At 38.4% G+C, this 18,831-nt stretch overlaps 1 protein-coding gene across 1 annotated transcript in view; it reads right to left on the bottom strand.

Moving 5' to 3' along the window:
* The window catches only part of LOC120527962 (sperm flagellar protein 1-like), a 113,725-nt gene that overhangs the window by 51,880 nt on the left and 43,014 nt on the right, over positions 1 to 18,831 (bottom strand). The window contains exon 3 of the mRNA XM_039751956.1: positions 362 to 515. Coding sequence (XP_039607890.1) covers positions 362 to 515 — 154 coding nt within the window. The remainder of the gene's footprint in view (positions 1 to 361; positions 516 to 18,831) is intronic.

The following is an 18,831-nucleotide window of genomic DNA, read 5'->3' as shown; positions in this document are numbered from 1 at the left end:
TATAAAGCAGACTATGGATTTGTGTCATGAATGGAGTAAAATCTGCCAGTCACGTGTCATAATCAAGCTTGTTGCCACAGCACTAATTCTTTTACTAGAGATGATTGTTTCCTGTTTCAGAGCCTTTCCATCCAGGATAAAAAAGATTTAGTCTTTTTTGTTTTAATTCCTGACATCAATAGTATTATCCCCCCATGAAAAACAAATCCACTTACTGTATTTATTGACAGAACCTCATCATAAGTTGTAATCAAATTATAAGAGCTGTGAATATATGAAGACCCAAGCTAAAACATGTGGCAAAGTATGCCATCATTCTTTGAAGGCAGCAAGTGTGAAAGTGACTACATACGTGACATACCTGTGCACTGCTCTTGTTAGGATTCTGCTTCTGCTTCTCCTCTATTTTCTGTTTCAGAGTGTTAAGGACTATTTCCACAACCCCTGGAGAACACTGGGTCACTTTCCTGAGAACATCTTCTGGGATGCTGAAATTCAGCCGATAGAACACTTTTCTAAAAGTATGAATTAAGAATAATATTAATATTATTAATAATAATAGGAATTGTGTAATTAATTACACGTAATCAATTAGACTTTCTTATAATAAATAATTATTACATATTTTAGTTGACAGTTATTACTATTATATTATTAGTAGTAGCAAACAATGAACATTAACAGTTATAAAGTAGAACAAAGGTTGTTTCAACTTCAACTTTAAACAAATTACATAAGAGAGCTAAAATGTTTTTTTTTTTTTTTGAGAAAATAAAATGAACAAGTAGTTTATCACAGACGTACAACTGATAATCAAAACTTTTAATTCTCTTTCCCATGGCACTTAAGATGATTCCACAGACCCTTATTTATTTCAGAAAGGTATGGTGGCAAAAATGTTTAGCACTAATACCTCAGAATTTCAGATTCCTGTGTTCACATTCTCACCTGGGCCCCACTTGTGTTGAATTTGTATATTCTTCCTATGTGTGTGTCTTTGTTTTTTCCTCATTTGTGACTCTTAAATGAATACAGTGATCCCTCGCTATATCGCGCTTCAACTTTCGCGGCTTTTAAATGTAAGCACATCTAAATATATATCATGGATCATGGATTTCTGTGGACAATGGGTCTTTTAATTTATGGTACATGCTTCCTCAGTTGGTTTGCCCAGTTGATTTCATACAAGGGACGCTATTGGCGGATGGCTGAGAAGCTATCCAATCAGAGCACGTATTAGGTATTAAATAAAACTCCTCAATGATATATGATATGCTTCCCGTGCGGTGCTTCACATACTTGAAATCCTGAACAGTACGTATTGATTTTTGATTGTTGGCTTTTCTCTGTCTCTCTCACTCTCTCAGACATTCTCTGCTCCTGAACGGAGGGGGTGTGAGCAGAGGGGCTGTTTGCACAGAGGCTGTTTGCTTAGAAGATACGGACGCTCCTGTAAAAAATGCTGAAAGACTACCTTCACATTGCTCTCTTCCTTGCAGCAGCTTTGTCCGGCGGTGCTTCACATACTTAAAAGCCATGGCAATCTAGCACCCCAAATCACCCATTTTGTCAACTCATTTTTCCCATTAGAGGGTCATGGGAAGCTGAAGTCTATTCTAGCAACAGGCACAGGTCACAAAACATAGTTATAAAAAGCACGACCAAATGTAGCAAGTAAACACACATATATTTGTTTAGATTTTATTTGAGGTTGTGTTACTGCAAATGATTCAAGCTCTTCGGTTTAATGTTAGCTAATTAACAACATCCATCAGTGCTGACAATCACCTAGGTTACTAAGTGCTATGAATCCTTCTCCACACTTCTATGCTTGTTTTATTTTAATTGGTTTGAAAAGAATGGATAAACAACCTAACAAATATTTAATATTTCTATAAAACCATTATAAAACCCACTTTTTAAAGAAACACCACTAGGGAGAAGACAGCCTATCTCAGAACTAATGGCCACAAGGCAGGTACAAACCCTAGACAAGACAACAATCCTGCTCTTCAATGGCTTGCTCATACTTATAAACAACAGGCTAGTAATGGACAAATAGAAATGGCTATCATAATTCCACAATAACACATGGAGGACATACTGTACTTGCTCCATAAAAAGGGAAACCAAGCTGGAAATAAAACCATTCTAGGCTAACACATTTCTGAAGTTAAACTGGTATTTCTGAAATTAAAGTTAGTTTTCACAAGCATTTACCTCAGACACTTACGTTGTTATGTGAAGATTTAAGATTGTAATCCGATTAAAAATACACAGACAGACGCAGGAGGCACACTGATAAAACAAATAAATGTTTTTATTTTTATTTTTCTTAACCTGCGGGCAACACCTTTCCCATTTCCACAGGCACAACACAGTCCCACAAGTACAATAACCACAATACCTCTTCTCTTTATTCTCCACTACTCTCCGGCAAGCTTTGTCTCCCTCCTCGCGACTCTGGCTCCCAGATTGGTGGCTGCTGGCTCCTTTTATAGCCCACCCAGAAGTGCTCCAGGTGTTTGAAGACCCATTTCCGGCTGCACTTCTGGGTGGGCACATGGGCTCAGGAACCACTGCAGCACCCCCTGGCAGCACCCCTGGATCCCAACAAGGTTGTAGAGAACTTCATCTCCCATGGAGTTCCGGGGGAGGTACTGTTCTGACCAGACTTGCTCCCTCAGTCCAAACAGTGAAGAGGCATCCCAGCCGGAAAAGGACTCCGGCCATCTGTGACAACAACATCTTAACATATATGTAACTATGCCCAGTAAACTTTTGTAAGGAATACCTTGGCCTGGTCTGTCTAAACTGGGAAAACTGTGTTTGCAATAGTAGTACTAGTAGAAATAATACTGTTGTGTGTACCTAGTACAGTGAAATCTGTATGTACATGTCTAACCAACACGTAACATGAAGCCACTCACAGGCTCCTGTATTAAAATGCAATTTGATTAATAGAAAACTCAGCTCACCTGGTGTACTCCAAACTCCTTTATCTATATGAGCAAACCTTATAACATCTTAGTAGATGAGAGAGAGGTTAGGAGAACTGATACAGCGCATTGCTGCACCTACCACATGACAAAGCACCTCAGGATCTCAGATTAGGACTTGAGCGCAGCCATGTAATGGGTGACACCTCTGCACCACACTAGTTCAGATGGAGTGGGACAGTGGGAGGTTTTTTTACAGTGGCTGGAGTGCCAATCCTGCCACCAACCCCCAAATGTTCCCTGCAAGTTGGATGGCCTATTTGCATGGCTGGATGCAGGTTAATATACCCAGGATGGAGCAATTGCAGGTCAAGGGCCCAATGGAGTGAAATCACTTATGACATTTATGGGATTTGAACCAGCAGCCTTCCAATTGCCAGTGCAGATCCCTAGCCTCTGAACCTCCACTCCCCCCTCATAGTAGATGAATACCTCAATAATAACTAAAGAGTAAATTATTTTATTTATTTTAGATATGTAGAAATAAATTTTTATTTTAAAGCACTAAAATACATTTTTCTGTATGGAGAAAAATCTTAATCTAAATTAAGTATGCTGTTTTTATAAGTATTCAGTCAGCAAAATTTGATTTTTTGTAGAGCGACCTTTTTCTGCCATAACAGGCTTCCCCTCTTCTGGAGTAAGTAGGCCTCAGTATCAAACCCAGAATTACACCAAAGAGGCCACAGTAGGAAAAAAATGAGTATTAAAAATTAATGGAAAGGGATGGACTAATTTAGAACCAAGGTACACGCAAAACAGAAGTAAAACAACAAACACCTTTAGCTTCTTTTGGCCTGCCATTCTGTGGGTCACTTTCAGACAAGCCCAGAACCTACTTTGGGCTCAAGAGTTGACCGATCAGGGTAGAGCTCTATCCATAAAGAAATTTTAACATCACTATATGATGATTGTCCAAGTATTACTGAAACAATTTTCTGAATTTTTAAAATTTATATTCATTTTGAATTATTAGTTTCTTATCAAGGGGTGGCACAGTGGCGCAGTGGTAGCGCTGCTGCCTCGCAGTTAGGAGACCTGGGTTCGCTTCACGGGTCCTCCCTGCGTGGACTTTGCATGTTCTCCCTGTGTCTGCGTGGGTTTCCTCCGGGCGCTCCGGTTTCCTCCCACAATCCAAAGACATGCAGGTTAGGTGGATTGGCGATTCTAAATTGGCCCGTGGGTGTGTTTGTGTGTGTCCTGCAGTGGGTTGGCACCCTGCTCAGGATTGGTTCCTGCCTTGTGCCCTGTGTTGGCTGGGATTGGCTCCGGCGGACCCCCGTGACCCTGTATTTGGATTCAGTTAGTTTCTTATCATGTTGGTTTCTTTCTGATGTTGCCATTTTGCTTACAGTTGCCATGACAACAATTGGTCATGTGACTCGCAGTACACTATGTCTCAATGCGATTTCTATAAAGGATGATGGCACACTACAGTTGACATCCAGGCTCTTGCATTTCAGTACAAACCTGCATTAGTTTGCAGTTTACTATGCCTTTTGCTTTTCTGTTCTAGACTTCTTGCTATGTTATTTTTGACTTTGATTATTGCCTTTTAGATGTGGTTTTGGTAAACAATCTAGCTTTCAGCAGCAGTGACTTCTGAATAACTTGACGATCCTTTTTGGCAACCTTTATATGCCATGGTGCTTTTTCAGGACATGTTTATTTAGATAGATAGATAGATAGATAGATAGATAGATAGATAGATAGATAGATAGATAGATAGGTTATCTATCTATCTATCTATCTATCTATCTATCTATCTATCTATCTATCTATCTATCTATCTATCTATCTATTCTATCTATCTATCTATCTATCTATCTATCTATCTATCTATCTATCTATTTGTGAAGGATGCTATATTAGGTAGTAATAGTAGTATTGTCACATTTACAGAGTAAACTGAAATTCTTACTTGCAGACCTGACCAACATGCAACACATCTTTATTCTCCCACTCAATGATCTCAATGATAAAGAAGAATATATTAAAATACAGAACTTCATCTTATTTAATAGAATGACCTTTACCAGTACAAGTGAATGCAAAGTGAGTGACAATGATTACTATGCACACTCTTCTCTTCCTTGCTTTATCAGTCTAATGTTGGTAAAATTTGATAAATAAATAATAAAAAAATAAATAAAACACTTCCTTAAAGTACATTTCAGTCTTCTTGATGTTATTCTGGAGATGGAGGGTCACCAAAAGTGCCCCATTCCTTTAGCTCTTTTAATCTGAGTTAATTGCTAGTTGGCCTTCAAAACAACGGTACCCGATGACTCCTGCATTTCTCTAAAATCTTACTGTATATTTGAGTGTTTTATTCTGAGCCGTGTTATCCTGCAGTACTTATTGTCATTGTATTGTGATATAGCAGGTGACTGCCAAATTTCTCAGCCTAAAAGTCCTATTTAAGTATTCATCAGTGAATGCCCTCCTGTGTATAGTAACAGGCATTTGTGAATTTTAACAGACAGCCAGATGGCAGGTTCTTACTTTAAGGTACATGACCCTTGGTGGAAAGTCACCTCTTCTCTCCCATCCCCTGACAAAAAATAAGCTTCATAATTTTCAGATTAACTTTGTGGATGTTAATGGACTTGTTAGCTTGCTCAGTTATTTTCTGCTCCCATGGTTAGGAATTCTTAATCTAAGCTATTAGGAAAGGCAACATTTTTAATTTAATAATACCAGTCAGCAGTATAAGATCTTTCAGAGAAAAAAAAAGAAAACAAAACAATGGGAGGTAAAACCAAAAAATGGGAGCTTTTGGATTAACAAAAAAAGGATTTACTGTTTTTACACTGGGCAGCATGTATTTATGAAATCACAGACTGCCCAGGAGGTTGTGAGTGGCCAGTTGGCTTAGGACATCAGAACTGTATCTTTGTTTGTTATAACTGTCCATGGAACCCCAAATGTTTATTTATTTACTAGGGGGTTCGTCCCCTGCTCGCTTCGCTCGCCAACCCCTCCGGCCTACACTACACACCAGCTACTTCGCGTCTCTGCCACTCGCGTTGTGAAGAGGGGATCTGAACACACCCCAAGAAGATGCGGTTGCTCCTCAGAACCCCCCTTTTAAACGGTGATACAATAGGAAACAAATACATTTTTTTTACCTCCTCTTTGCTCAATCAGCTGCTGGATTGCTGCTGCTGCTGTGCCGTGTGATCTGCATCTGGCGCGGTGCTTTGAACATTTAAAAGCCTGTACAGCAGCTGTCCCACTCTTTATCTTTTATTTCTGGCCCCGAATGTGGCTAAATCTCTTGGCACAAAGTCTCGTCTCACAGGACGTGAGTTCTTAATCTTGATATTTTTTAATTTATAATTTAAAAACGGAATAAGAATCTGAAAATCTAACAATATCAAATTAAAGTTCAATAAATTCTGAAAAGAATTATACCAAACATATATATATATATATAGGTTTTAAAATAAGCCCGATTTAAAGCATGACAATAAGTGTGACATAAAAAGTGACATAAAATCGTTGCACTTTTAGGCTTAGAGAGTAGATTTATTTTTTCTGATTTGTTTTTGTCCAAATTTATCAATTTATCAATTGTCCATATTTCAGCTATTATGGACTTTATGTTGTCAAGATTTATATACTGTATATAGTATGATAGTCAAATTAAATTTGCTCTGTATTGCTGTGTGCCTGATGTAGTCTGAATGTTAATGCTATAAGGCTCATCAATTGGATTCACTGAACACTGATACAAAAAATTAATTGGAAAATAAAATAATAGTGACTTTATTTTATCCTGATTATATTTACAGTATTCAAAGTGCCTGAATGGATGTAAAATTGCTTCATTCCTCTTGATCCTCTGGATCACTGCAGTAGAAAGACAACAGGTTACTATACACTGGCTGAGGGGATCAAACTAAGAAAAAGAGATGATGTCAAGCAACTGTCCAGCAATGAGGTGGCAGATTAGTAAGACTCCAAGCTCAAGTCCATTCTGCATCCAAGCCATAAATCAATAAATGAGTGTGACAGTGTAATCAGGTGCTACAAAGCACAATGTTGTCAAATCCAAAGCCCACCACAGACTCACTGTTTACTCACTTAGCCTCTTGATCTAAGTGATCATATTGTAGAAATATGGCAACAAATGAAGTTGCAAGTCGATATGGATAAAGCTGCCAGCTAAGTCAATTTATGTTATTTCATATTGTCACGGATAAACTGTATACAGACTTTTCAACTTTCTGTTCTTCATGAGTCAAACTTTCTACCGCTCTCATTGATTCCATTGGCTGAGTTTTTGATGAATTTTCTACTTGTTTAGAAGTTTATATTTATTTCCTGTCTCAAGCTTACCTTCATTATCAACATTTTTTATCTTCTGCTTTGCATTAAAAAAAAAACCACTGCAGCCACTGCTTTCCCAACTGCCCAATGTCCACAGCAGGAGTCCTCAACTCCAGTCCTGGAGAGCTACTGTGGCTGCAAGTTTTCATTCTAACTCTTTTCTTAATTAATAACCAGTTTTTGCTGCTAATTAACTAACCCAAGAACTATAAACACACTCAATCAGTCCATCAAGTGCTCCTTGTAGAACTGTTTGTACTCATTAGTACAATCACCTCACTGTAAACTTGTGATACAGTTATAATTATTGCACATCCTGAGCCACTTTATAAAGCACATATTTACATATGATGACGATATCATTTTTAAGATGACATGCAGCAAAATATGTAATTATATTATACAGTTTAAACTTTAACTTAATTTAAATAATCTATATTGTTAATAATTAAACATGTTAGGACATAGTTCTGCAGCGCTATTGGTGGTGCTTCATTTACGGATTGTTCCTGCCTCACGCTGTATATTTGCTGAGGCTAGCATGACACTGGAAGGATAGATGGATAGAATAATTAAACATGTACTAGGAAGATATTTCAATGTACCTTAAAAGTTTTGAGGAATCGGCGTTCTAAGCTTATAGATGGCTTAACATCTATTACAGAGCTGATTGTGTGGCGATTGGGTATTTGGAGAAAGAAAAGTAAGGACAAGAATTGGGGGTTAGTACGTTTGAAAGAGACAGCACTTCTGTAATAAATCATTTCATCGAAGGTCGCACACGACGCAGCAAGCATCTTGCGTGAGATATGAACAATCCACCATGTTCCCATGTTTAATAACATGCTTTAACTCCTGTCATCATGAAAATGATATCAAGCATACATCTCAGTATTTTAATTATTCAGAGAGCTGTAATATCACAAATGTAATGGACTCTGTGTCCTGTCGGAGGAAGAGAAAGTCCGTTTAAGAAGCACGTAGTGATTCACACACACAGAGCACATAGAAAATCAAATACAAAACAAAGCATTTAACGTGCTACTTTAGTTACGATGGGATTTGAGAAACTAGTAAATTAAATGATTTAAAGATGAAGTTTATGATGTTCTACTTTACTGACTAAATAAACTACGTGATTAAAGTGACATTTTGTGCTTTTATCCCCACTGTGTGCCTTTTTTTTCTCTGTACCCTAATAAGCTTTCATATGACACTCAGACGGTGGGCTACGACTCGTCTTTTCACAGCGACTTTGATATTTGACAACTTCTTTTTTATTTCGCGCACTGTGCGACATTGTAAACTTGAGCTTTCGAGTTTCTCCGACACTCTATGTCACTCGATCAACTTCCTTTTGTTGTTCATACCACGGTTTAAACCAACAAATAGTATGTTTTTCTTTGCCTCCACTTGGTATTCATTGAAATTCTTCTATTTTCCCCCCATGCTTTTGCCATTGCCTTTTCACAGAAAGCTGAGCTTAAGGGCTATTTATATTCTTGGAGGAGCCGGGGTGGGACAGCAAGCGCATGCACGTGCGTTACTTCTCATGCTGACCAGGATTTATGTAGCGGAAGAACGTGAAGGTTGGCGTTCACAGAGATTTATGTACATGGATTTTTTTGTGTATAAGCACATTTACGCTTTTGTCTGTACGGCATGTTAGAGTGTGAATTCTATGCATAGCGTTATGGATGAGGCCCTAGGACTGGAGTTGGAAACCCCAGGTCTACAGTGCCCTAAAGTCAATAAAACATTGTTTTATACGTGTTAGTTAAGCTACGTAACGTGTTTCACACAAATGTTGATTTCTCCTTCTCTTTCTGACCACTCCAAGCTTCATTTTTAAACATGTCTAGTGAGTAGTAAGAATGCATGACCTCTAAATAGTTTACGGCTTTTCCACATATTATGGATCTGATGACATGCTGTCTCAATTGTGCTTCTATAGCTTTGTCTTCAGACTTACAAATTTAATTACATTGTACTTACAGGTTTCAATATCTACAGGCGTTACAATTTAAGGTAACCTTTCACAAACTTGCATATATTCAATTAAAGTGTTCATCGACATTGCAAATTAAATTGACCTGGTGTAACATATGATGCATAACTTGCACCAAAGTGTCAAATACTTTCACAAGCTGTAGCTAAACTCGTGTTGTTGGCCATGTGCTGCTTGGTTCCTTTATCTTTTAACATATTTAAATTCCACTTTGTTCAAGTAAGCCTTCATGACAGCCCACTTCTCATAATGATTCCCAATACATATCACTGTATGATATTAAGTACAAGGACTTTCTACTAATTATACAGTATATCTATGTTAAGTAAGCTTGTATTAATTTATTTTTTTTACTTATTCATTATTATTTTTACCTAATTAGTTCTCCTTTTCTTTTAACTATTTCTTTTACATCATTTAAAGCACTTTGAGCTACATTCTGTGTATTAAAATGCGCTATAGGAGTTGTTGTTGTTGTTGATGTTATTATCCTTGCCTATTTGCCAACTTTCCAGATATCCTGATTTCTTCATCTCATCGTTTTTCTTCGTATAGCTTTTGCTTTTGACTCTTCCAACTCTCTTGACCTTCCTTTTTATCTTCATGTACAATGTAACCATTCCTTCTTGATGGAGTATCACTCCTCTTCACACTAAGATTACTTGACACTTTATTTTCTGCTTATTTGTTTTTTTTCCCTCTCTGCCTTTGTTACCCCTTAACGTATTTGTTCTTCTCTCTGGCCTACCCCATTTTCACTTCTGTTCTTTCTGTCTCTCACCTGAGGACTACTCTATCCAGGTTTCCACAGGCACAATGACAGGTATTCTCTTATTCACCTTTACTTTTTCTCTATTCTTCTTTTCTTCATCACATCTCTCTTGCTCCTCTTCCTCAGGCCACGCTAGCCTCTGCTCATCCGTCTGTCTGCATATGGCTGTGTGTGGCAAAAACATCTAGCATAATAAAAAGGAAACATTCCTCTTGGCCATTCCCTTTATTCTCCCTCCTCTTCCTTACTCTTGCAAAACAAATAAACCATGTTTTCAAACTATTGTCAATTTTCTACCTTTTCTGTATGTGTAATTTATTTTTCTAGTTTAAAAAATTATATCCACTTTTAGGGAGAGTCTTTTTATGGCCACAACCATATTGTTTATGCTTGTCATAACTCATTGTTAGTCATGTGAAGAATACTGAATATACAATCCTTAATGTATTCGTATTTGTATTGATTACTCAAAATCTATAACTTATTCTGGATACTTCTTGCATACTTTCAGGAACTGTTATATAGTTTAGTTCATAAAAATAGTATAACAAGTTTAACATTGTCATGAATGTGGAGGAATTCCTTACGGCCTCGGTCAAGCTATGTAATAACCCTGCAGCCCAGAGGAACTGCCCAGCGAGGGTACTTAGCACAACCCCTTCCACTTCCCCAGCTATAAGGACCCTGGCTGCCCAGAAAGAGGCATCTTTTTGGCCAGAGTGACCTGCCGAATGGAGCTCCTGAATAGACAGACCCTGAACCTACAAATAAAGCCAAGCCTTTTTGGTTATTTGAAAGCCCAAGGGGAAGATGCCTAATCACCAAGAGTCATTGAAATTTGTTGAATTTTCTGTTAAATTAAATGGGATGACCCAGTTGGTGTCCCAACTTTTTATTTTCGAGACCTGCTATACCTGCACTCGGCTACAATATATTTAAATTAAATTGTGGCTTGAACATGCACTTCAATTTTACATAAAACAGAAGTTCGACTTTTACTGTTTGTCAAAAACAAGGGAAACCAACTTCTATTAATAAATGTCAGATATTTGAAAAAATATTCTGATGTGAGCGTCAGTAGTCTTTGTGCCCTAGGAACCAAGTTACCTGAGCTTGTCTAAAACATTTCAGTAATTATTTACCACTCTGATGCTGATCTTTCAGGATCATAAAATAGGTCATTATGACAGCAATTGATGAGAGGAATTCGTAATTAATTGCAGAATTACAGTATTTGAGGGTTCCTCTAAAGTGTCTTTCTCTTGCACAATTTGGCTCAAAAACTAATCAGCACATCATCATCTCATAATAGGCTTAAGTTTCAAGTTTGAGATTTTTCCGTCCAGACATTTTAGCTCTAGACTGTCCTCAAGAAACCGTGCCACACAGACACACACAGACAGACACACACCAATCATCGAGATATTGATGTTTTCAGTCTCAGGGTATCCCTAAAACACTGAGATCCGTCAAAAATTGAAGACTGAAATTTTTGACAAATCAAAAGCTTTCGATACTCCCCATAGACAATAGGTTATTGCGGGGGAGCGTGCAAAGCAAAAAATGACTGTAGCTCAGAGTGCGTTTTAGTCATTTCATATTCTTGAGTTGTTCTACTTCTAAGAAACAGACCTAAACAAAATTATCATAAAAATGTCAGGTTATGCATTTTTCATATGGCATACTTACTGTAGCTGCCTCTTTTCCTGCTTCCCAAAATTGAGCATCTACTGAGTTGGCAAGGCAGAATCCAGCATAAATCAAACACATAACAAATAAAAGTTCTCAGTCCAATAAAGTTTGTTTTAAAAGTTTAGGAACAAGTGACACAAATTCAGAAAAAAGTTATTACAAACACAGGACAAAAGGCAAAAATAAAAAAAGGTTTCTTCTACAAACCTAGCTTTTTCTTGTTAAACTTCAGTTACTTTCAATAATTAAAAGTTGTATTATTTCTCAATAGCAAACTTACATTGGCTTCACTTAATACATTCAGTATGTTCTGGAAGTACGTACAGTACAGTATAAAAATATTTGTCCTCCATGCCTTACCAAGTAAAAGGCAGATCATAAACTGGAACTAATCTGTAGTCAGAGGGAGAGAATATTCCATTTATAGTTTAGCTTGTGCGGATTATAATAGAACTTCCCAATGTCTATGTTCCTACAATATTCTTGCCTGAAGAAGGGGCCTGAGTTGCCTTCCATATTGTAATCTTTTTAGTTAGCCTATAAAAGGTGTCATTTTGCTTGACTTCACACTACATCCATAATGGCTAACAAGGTACAACACCCTAGTACAACATAACTAAGAAAATACTTCTAGCAATTTAACATTACCTTACTAACTAATAAATGGCACTTACACTTAAATAATTAAATAATTCATTAGAATATTATTTGAATATAAGCTGTGCACATACTCACATATACTAAAAATCAAATCAAAAGAAATGCCACTTCATCCATCCATTTTCCAACCCGCTGAATCCAAACACAGGGTCATGGAGGTCTGCTGGAGCCAATCCCAGCCAACACAGGGCACAAGGCAGGAACCAATCCTGGGCAGGGTGCCAACCCACCACAGAATGCCACTTTAAGATTTTTATTTTTTTGTCTAGAGATACCACTTTATGCTTCTTTTTAGCTTTTGAGGGTTTGCTTTCACCATTTAATTGTTTTTTTGGAGCCATCTTTTCAAAGAAACAAAGGGTGTATATGGGTACCTCAATTCCTGGCATCTGCCGTAATAAGATGCAAGTGCACGGGTGTGTAAACTCCAGATGGCGTGCTGTGCATTGTGTGACTATGTCTTATCTAGTCAAATATAAAGTCAACCACAGATCACCATTTAAATCCCAATTTAACTTTATTCAAGCTGAAATTGGGCTCAAGAAGCTTAAAAGCAAGTAGAATAGCAAGAAACAGCAGCAAATTGCAAACTGTTTTACATTTCCTCCACATCTAGAGCACTGCTGCTTAAAACATCAAATAATTACTTGACTACTACTCCTTAGAGCACAAACAAATATAAAGGGACAGCAAGTTCTTTAAAAAGGATAAAGAGATCAAGATTTATGAAAGAGTTTAGCTCACCATAAAGCAAAGAGAAACCACCAGAATCAGAGGCGTTTCGCAGACCGTTTTGCATCTACAGCACATCTGCCTTCTTCACAAGTGTGAGATGGAGAGCGAGCAAGTGCTAGGCTTCCTAAATGAAAACATTTAGTACCCCAACTCCCAATGATTGTACAGTACATTAAATTAACCAGCTACACACACAACACAAGTAAGGAATTAGAAAGACGCAAGGCGAACAATGCTCAAACAATGAGTGATGGACAGTGAGGATCTGTGAAATGCCTGGAGGCTATAGCAGGTTACACCTACACATCACTTCATTCACGTGGGCTCAGTGTAGTGCTCAGAACATGGCAAATTCAAGTTTTGCTTTATGACACTTTCTGCAATTTGAACTAATTGATTGAATCCATGGATATTAGAGCTGACTGTATTTGACTTTCGGGCGGCACGGTGGCGCAGTGGTAGCGCTGCTGCCTCGCAGTTAGGAGACCCAGGTTCGCTTCACGGGTCCTCCCTGCGTGGAGTTTGCATGTTCTCCCCGTGTTTGCGTGGGTTTGCTCCGGTTTCCTCCCACAGTCCAAAGACATGCAGGTTAGGTGGATTGGCGATTCTAAATTGGCCCTAGTGTGTGTCCTGCGGTGGGTGGCCACCCTGCCCGGGATTGGTTCCTGCCTTGTTGGCTGGGATTGGCTCCAGTAGACCCCTGTGGTCGGATTCAGCGGGTTGAAAGATGGATGCATGTGACTTTTTAGGAGATGTAGTTTAAAAGTATTCAGTATTAAGTTTCGTAAAGTAACAGTATTCTAGACTACAGCTTTAGAAATGTACCATGAGCTGAATTCTGAATGCTTATTTTTGTATTCTGAATACATAACGGCGATACTGCCCAACCCTGGTCATGTGACACAGAGGTGTCATCTTGGCGCACCTATATAAGATGGTGGTGCACAGCTTCTGAAATCTGTGCACTGAATCAAAACACAATTCACTACAAATCTCTGTCTTTTTTTATAGTGTTAGGAGGACACTTGATATATAGTGTTAGGACATTGACCTTAATTTTTGCTTTGTCCATTCAGATTGTCATTTGGGATTTCCTGCTTTTCTTTCTCTGTCAGTATTCTGAACCCCTGTCAGTTCCTGATGATGACTTTGTCCAACCCCACCCCAATTCTCCTTCTTTCTGGTCACACAGTTGAATCTTCAGAACACAATCCACACTGCTTCTACTCTACTCTCAGCTCTCTCTTAATTCCACCTCTTTTTAATCCACCCACCTATATTATAAAAAGCTGAAGAATCATTATGCGGGAGCTGCTGCTCAGTCTGTTTATATGTGTTTTCATAAATTCTTTGTTAGTTTATTCTAGTAAGTGTTTTAATTAGCCGTTACCAAGATTTGAAACTTGGTTGCCTTGGAGTTTCATGAAAACTTTCAGTGTTTGCCTGCATAGTGATCCATACAAAAATGCGGTCAAAACAAAACATCTGGAATCCAAACTTTAAAAAAGACATTCTGTTTGCATGCAAATTTCTTTGTCCATAATGCATAGTGTTTCAACATTATTTACCATGTATTTTAGCCATACTCGATTTGTTATGAATTACAGTTGTAATTGTCACACATACAGGTTATTGTGAAATTCTTACATACATGTGCTAATCACTATAATAATACACTATTTTGCAAAAAATATATTATAAACCTTTTCTTCACAACCATTATATTAGGTTAACTCACCATTCTAAAGGTGTGGGTGAGTCCTTGATGGACTGGAATTCTGCCTAAGGTGTGTTTATGCCTTCTGTCTGATGTTGCTGGGATACTCCATTGCTTCAGGCAAACCCAAAATGGGATGATCGGGTTTGAGTGTTTTACATAATGTTGTGAACCCTCCGGCAACTCTTACCCCACCACCCATTCCTTCTGCTTGCTTGCCTCCTTCTTCACTGATAAGTTTGAGATTCTGACACACCACTTTTTGACTCTTCCCTTCCCTCATTTACTCTTCAAAAAGATTCTGACATAATCCATAACCACAAACACATTACTTTTTCTCTGAACCCCATTAATGCACTTCTCCTTCATGCCATTATTTTCCCTCTGATTCTAGAACTCTCTTATAAGGCCCTCACTGCGTACAGGTATCTATTCTGGAGATTTCACCAGTCACATGACACTCCCTCGCAATACTTCTGCTATCAAGTGCTGTCATCCTGCCAACACTCCTGCCATTACTGACAAAGGTTCTGAAGTTCAAAGCTCACTAACAGCACTCCTTGTTTCTGCTGGATAACAATTTTGCTTTAGAAGAGTCCATTAACTAGTGGCAGGTTTACACTCACCTGTTTTCATGAGCTACTTTTCCTCTGTTACAGTATATCTGCCAACTTTGATCAGCTTTAGAAAAGCTTCACCACTTCCTGTTTACCCACTGCCTTGGAATTGCAAATTTGGTTCAGGTTCTGCCAATCTGGTTGGTCCTTTGTCTTATGACACAAATTTGCTGTGCACTCCTTGGAAGTTCTCCAAAAGTAGACTTTGTTATCGTTTCACTCTGCATTCTAGACACTCCTGTTTTTATTGGCCTCTCTTATTAAAACTATGATGACAATGCCCAGATATTCCATTCTGTTCCCTCAATTCCAATGTGTTGTACTGTTGTCTGTGGAAGAGTTTTGCAATTCACGATTGTTAAATATGAATGAGCTTTTAGAATCAAACAGTCACAGAGGCAGTGGTCACTACTCTTAGGGCTAAACAACAACAATTTATTTCTTGCTTAGCCCAAAATCAGACAAAGAATGCCTCCATGGGCTTTAATAGGCCCTGATTTTTTCACAGCCCTGCCCCCACGGCCTTGAGTCTCTAAGAAGACAATAAGAAAGTCCCAAAAAAGCCTTACAGGTAAAAAAAAATGGAAGAAATCTTAGGAAAGGCAATTCAGAGAGAGACCATTTCCATGTAAATTGGGTTTTCAATGGTTTTCTAAAAATAAGTAAATACAATACTCAAAGCAGAATCCAAGTAATCCTCTTCACAAAGCTAGATGGACAATCTATCATTGCCACCTCAGAAATACAGTGTACAACAGTACAAACTACTTTGTTCTTTCGCATTGCTCTTCACTAAGTGCTGGTGCAGAGCGCTGCGGCAACGCTCAAGGCAAAATATAAGAATAGATTATACCACTCTCGAAATACAGAAATATCACATATGACAATATAGATTTGTTCAAATACATCAAAATGAACTAGAAACTAATTAACATAAATGAAAAACAAAAATATCTGTTGTCAAATGCTTGTGGGTATTGTTGCCCCAAAACTCAACAGACAGACACCCAGGACACAGGGTAAAAGCAATGAGAAGTATTTTAATTGTTTGTTCTTCTCAATTAGTGCCTCCAAAGCACCACAACCACAATATACATAATTAAATCAATACTAAACACAAAGTAAACAGCACAAAACAATTTAACCCTGGCATGAGGTTTCAGGCTACATTGCCAACTGTCTTCTTGTCATTAAATTTATATTTAATGGACAATAACTTAAATTATACCTCTCCAATTCACACATCTTCTACTTGCCTTGTGCTTCTTCAACTATAGATATTTCTGTAAGCATTGTCCTTGACAATATCAGTGTCTTGTCATTGGGTACTGTCATTAACCTTTACATCATACTTATTTATATAGCACATTTTTCATACAAAGAATGTAGCTCAAAGTGCTTTACAAGATACCATGTTGGATGATTCCCTCTTCTAGCCAACAAATTCCTTAATGGCTCTACAAGATTGAAGTCTTGCTCACTGTCCATGACACTCATTGCTCTGTTTCTGATTCTTTCAAGAGAGGACTATAAAATATCTCCTCTGGTAGAGTTTTTGGCAGCTTCTACACGACCACTCCAACACTCCAGAATGAAGGTGCCAGACTGTTTCTCACCTCATCTAAAATAATGCACTATTTTAACCTTCACCTCGCTTTAGTTAGGGCCTACTTCAAAATTCTTATCTTATCCTTAAAGGTTTCACTACTGTTTCTGTAGTCTTTAGTATTTAAACATGTTTCTCTATTCTACTTCAGCTTGTCTACTAACTGTGTCTTCTTGCTCAAAGCAATCTAAAAAGTCTGCTTTTGAATCTTGTCCAAAGCTGCAGAATAACTTTTCAATGACCATATAAACTATGCCCTGCAAGCTTTGCTAGTTTTTGCTCCATGCTAAATGATCTCTGACAGAAAAAAAAAAAAAAAGCTCAGGTCTGAAAATTAAGAGTACACCTTATGAGAAGGATTTAGGAGTCGTAGTGAACTCTATGCTATCAACTTCCCAACAGTGTTCAGCAGCAATCAAGAAAGCAAACAGAACGTTACGTTATATTTGTGGAATACTAGAAAAGGTCCAGAGAAGAGCAACTAGGCTGATTACAGGGCTACAGTGGATGAATTATGAAGAAAGATTAAAAAAGCTGAGCCTTTTCAGTTTAAGGAAAAGAAGATTAAGAGGAGACATGACTGAAGCATTTCAAATTACGAAGGAAATTATTATAATGGATCAAGACTGTTATTTTAAAATTAGTTCATATAGAACATGGGGACACAGTTGGACACTTGTTAAGAGTAACTTTCACCTAACTATTAGGAAGTTTTCCTTTACACAGAGAACCATAGACACTTGGAATAAGCTACCAAGTAGCGTGGTAGACCATTTGACTTTAGGGACTTTCAAAACTAGACTTGATGTTTTTTTAAAAGAATGAAGTGGATAGGACTGGCGAGCTTTGTTGGGCTGAAAGGCCTGTTCTTGTATAGATTGTCCTAATGTTCAGTCCCAGCATCTTACAGTATATTTCCTTTTGCTGGCACCTGCACACATTACATCTCATATCTGAAGATTTGTTTAAAAAAAAACACACATATCCATAAGTGAAGAGGGTCCTTCCATGTCAGCCTCACAGCATTCATGCATTTCCTAATTTACCAAATAGCCTTATATTTGGACAGCAGCTTAAAGGCAAAGAGGTAGGCATATAGAAATGTAATGCACCGTCTATTGTGCCGGATCCCATGCCCAGCCGGGACGCCCCTTCTACTTATGTTCCGAGGGAGCAGCCAGGGGCTCCTCAGTACCTCCCGGGATGCTTGGTGGCAGCCTCCTGGCCCATGGGAGTTGAAATGCTCTCCAACCCTGTGGGGATCTGTGGTGGCCACCTTTGTGGGGCGGGAGAGGTTTGCTGCAGGGTCCCAGAGCCAACTTGGACACCTCTACAGCCCTGCCCGGAGGTGCAATTACCACTAGCTGATTTAGCACCTGGAGCACTTCCAGTAGGACTACAAAAAGGGCCTGCCTCCCTTCAAAGGGGGCCAGAATCGGGAGAAAGAGGACGAGGTTGCCTTGGAGGAGTGGTGGTGTAAGAGGAAGGATTGGTTTTGCGGTAAAGTGCTTGGGGACTGTGTTGTGGCTGGAGGGATTACGGGGAAGACGTGCCCTCCAGCTGAAGAAAAATAAAAAAGACTGTTGATTTGAAACGTGCCTCTGGGTCAGACGTGCCGGGTGGGGCGCAATATAGCACCTTATTCACACTATCTAGAACATTAGAACAATCTAGATGAGAAAAAGCCACT

Source organism: Polypterus senegalus, chromosome 4 (assembly GCF_016835505.1).
Source record: "Polypterus senegalus isolate Bchr_013 chromosome 4, ASM1683550v1, whole genome shotgun sequence".
Lineage (NCBI taxonomy): Eukaryota > Metazoa > Chordata > Cladistia > Polypteriformes > Polypteridae > Polypterus > Polypterus senegalus.
The sequence above is the reverse complement of the archived record's forward strand: the minus strand, read 5'-3'. Positions and strand labels throughout refer to the sequence as shown.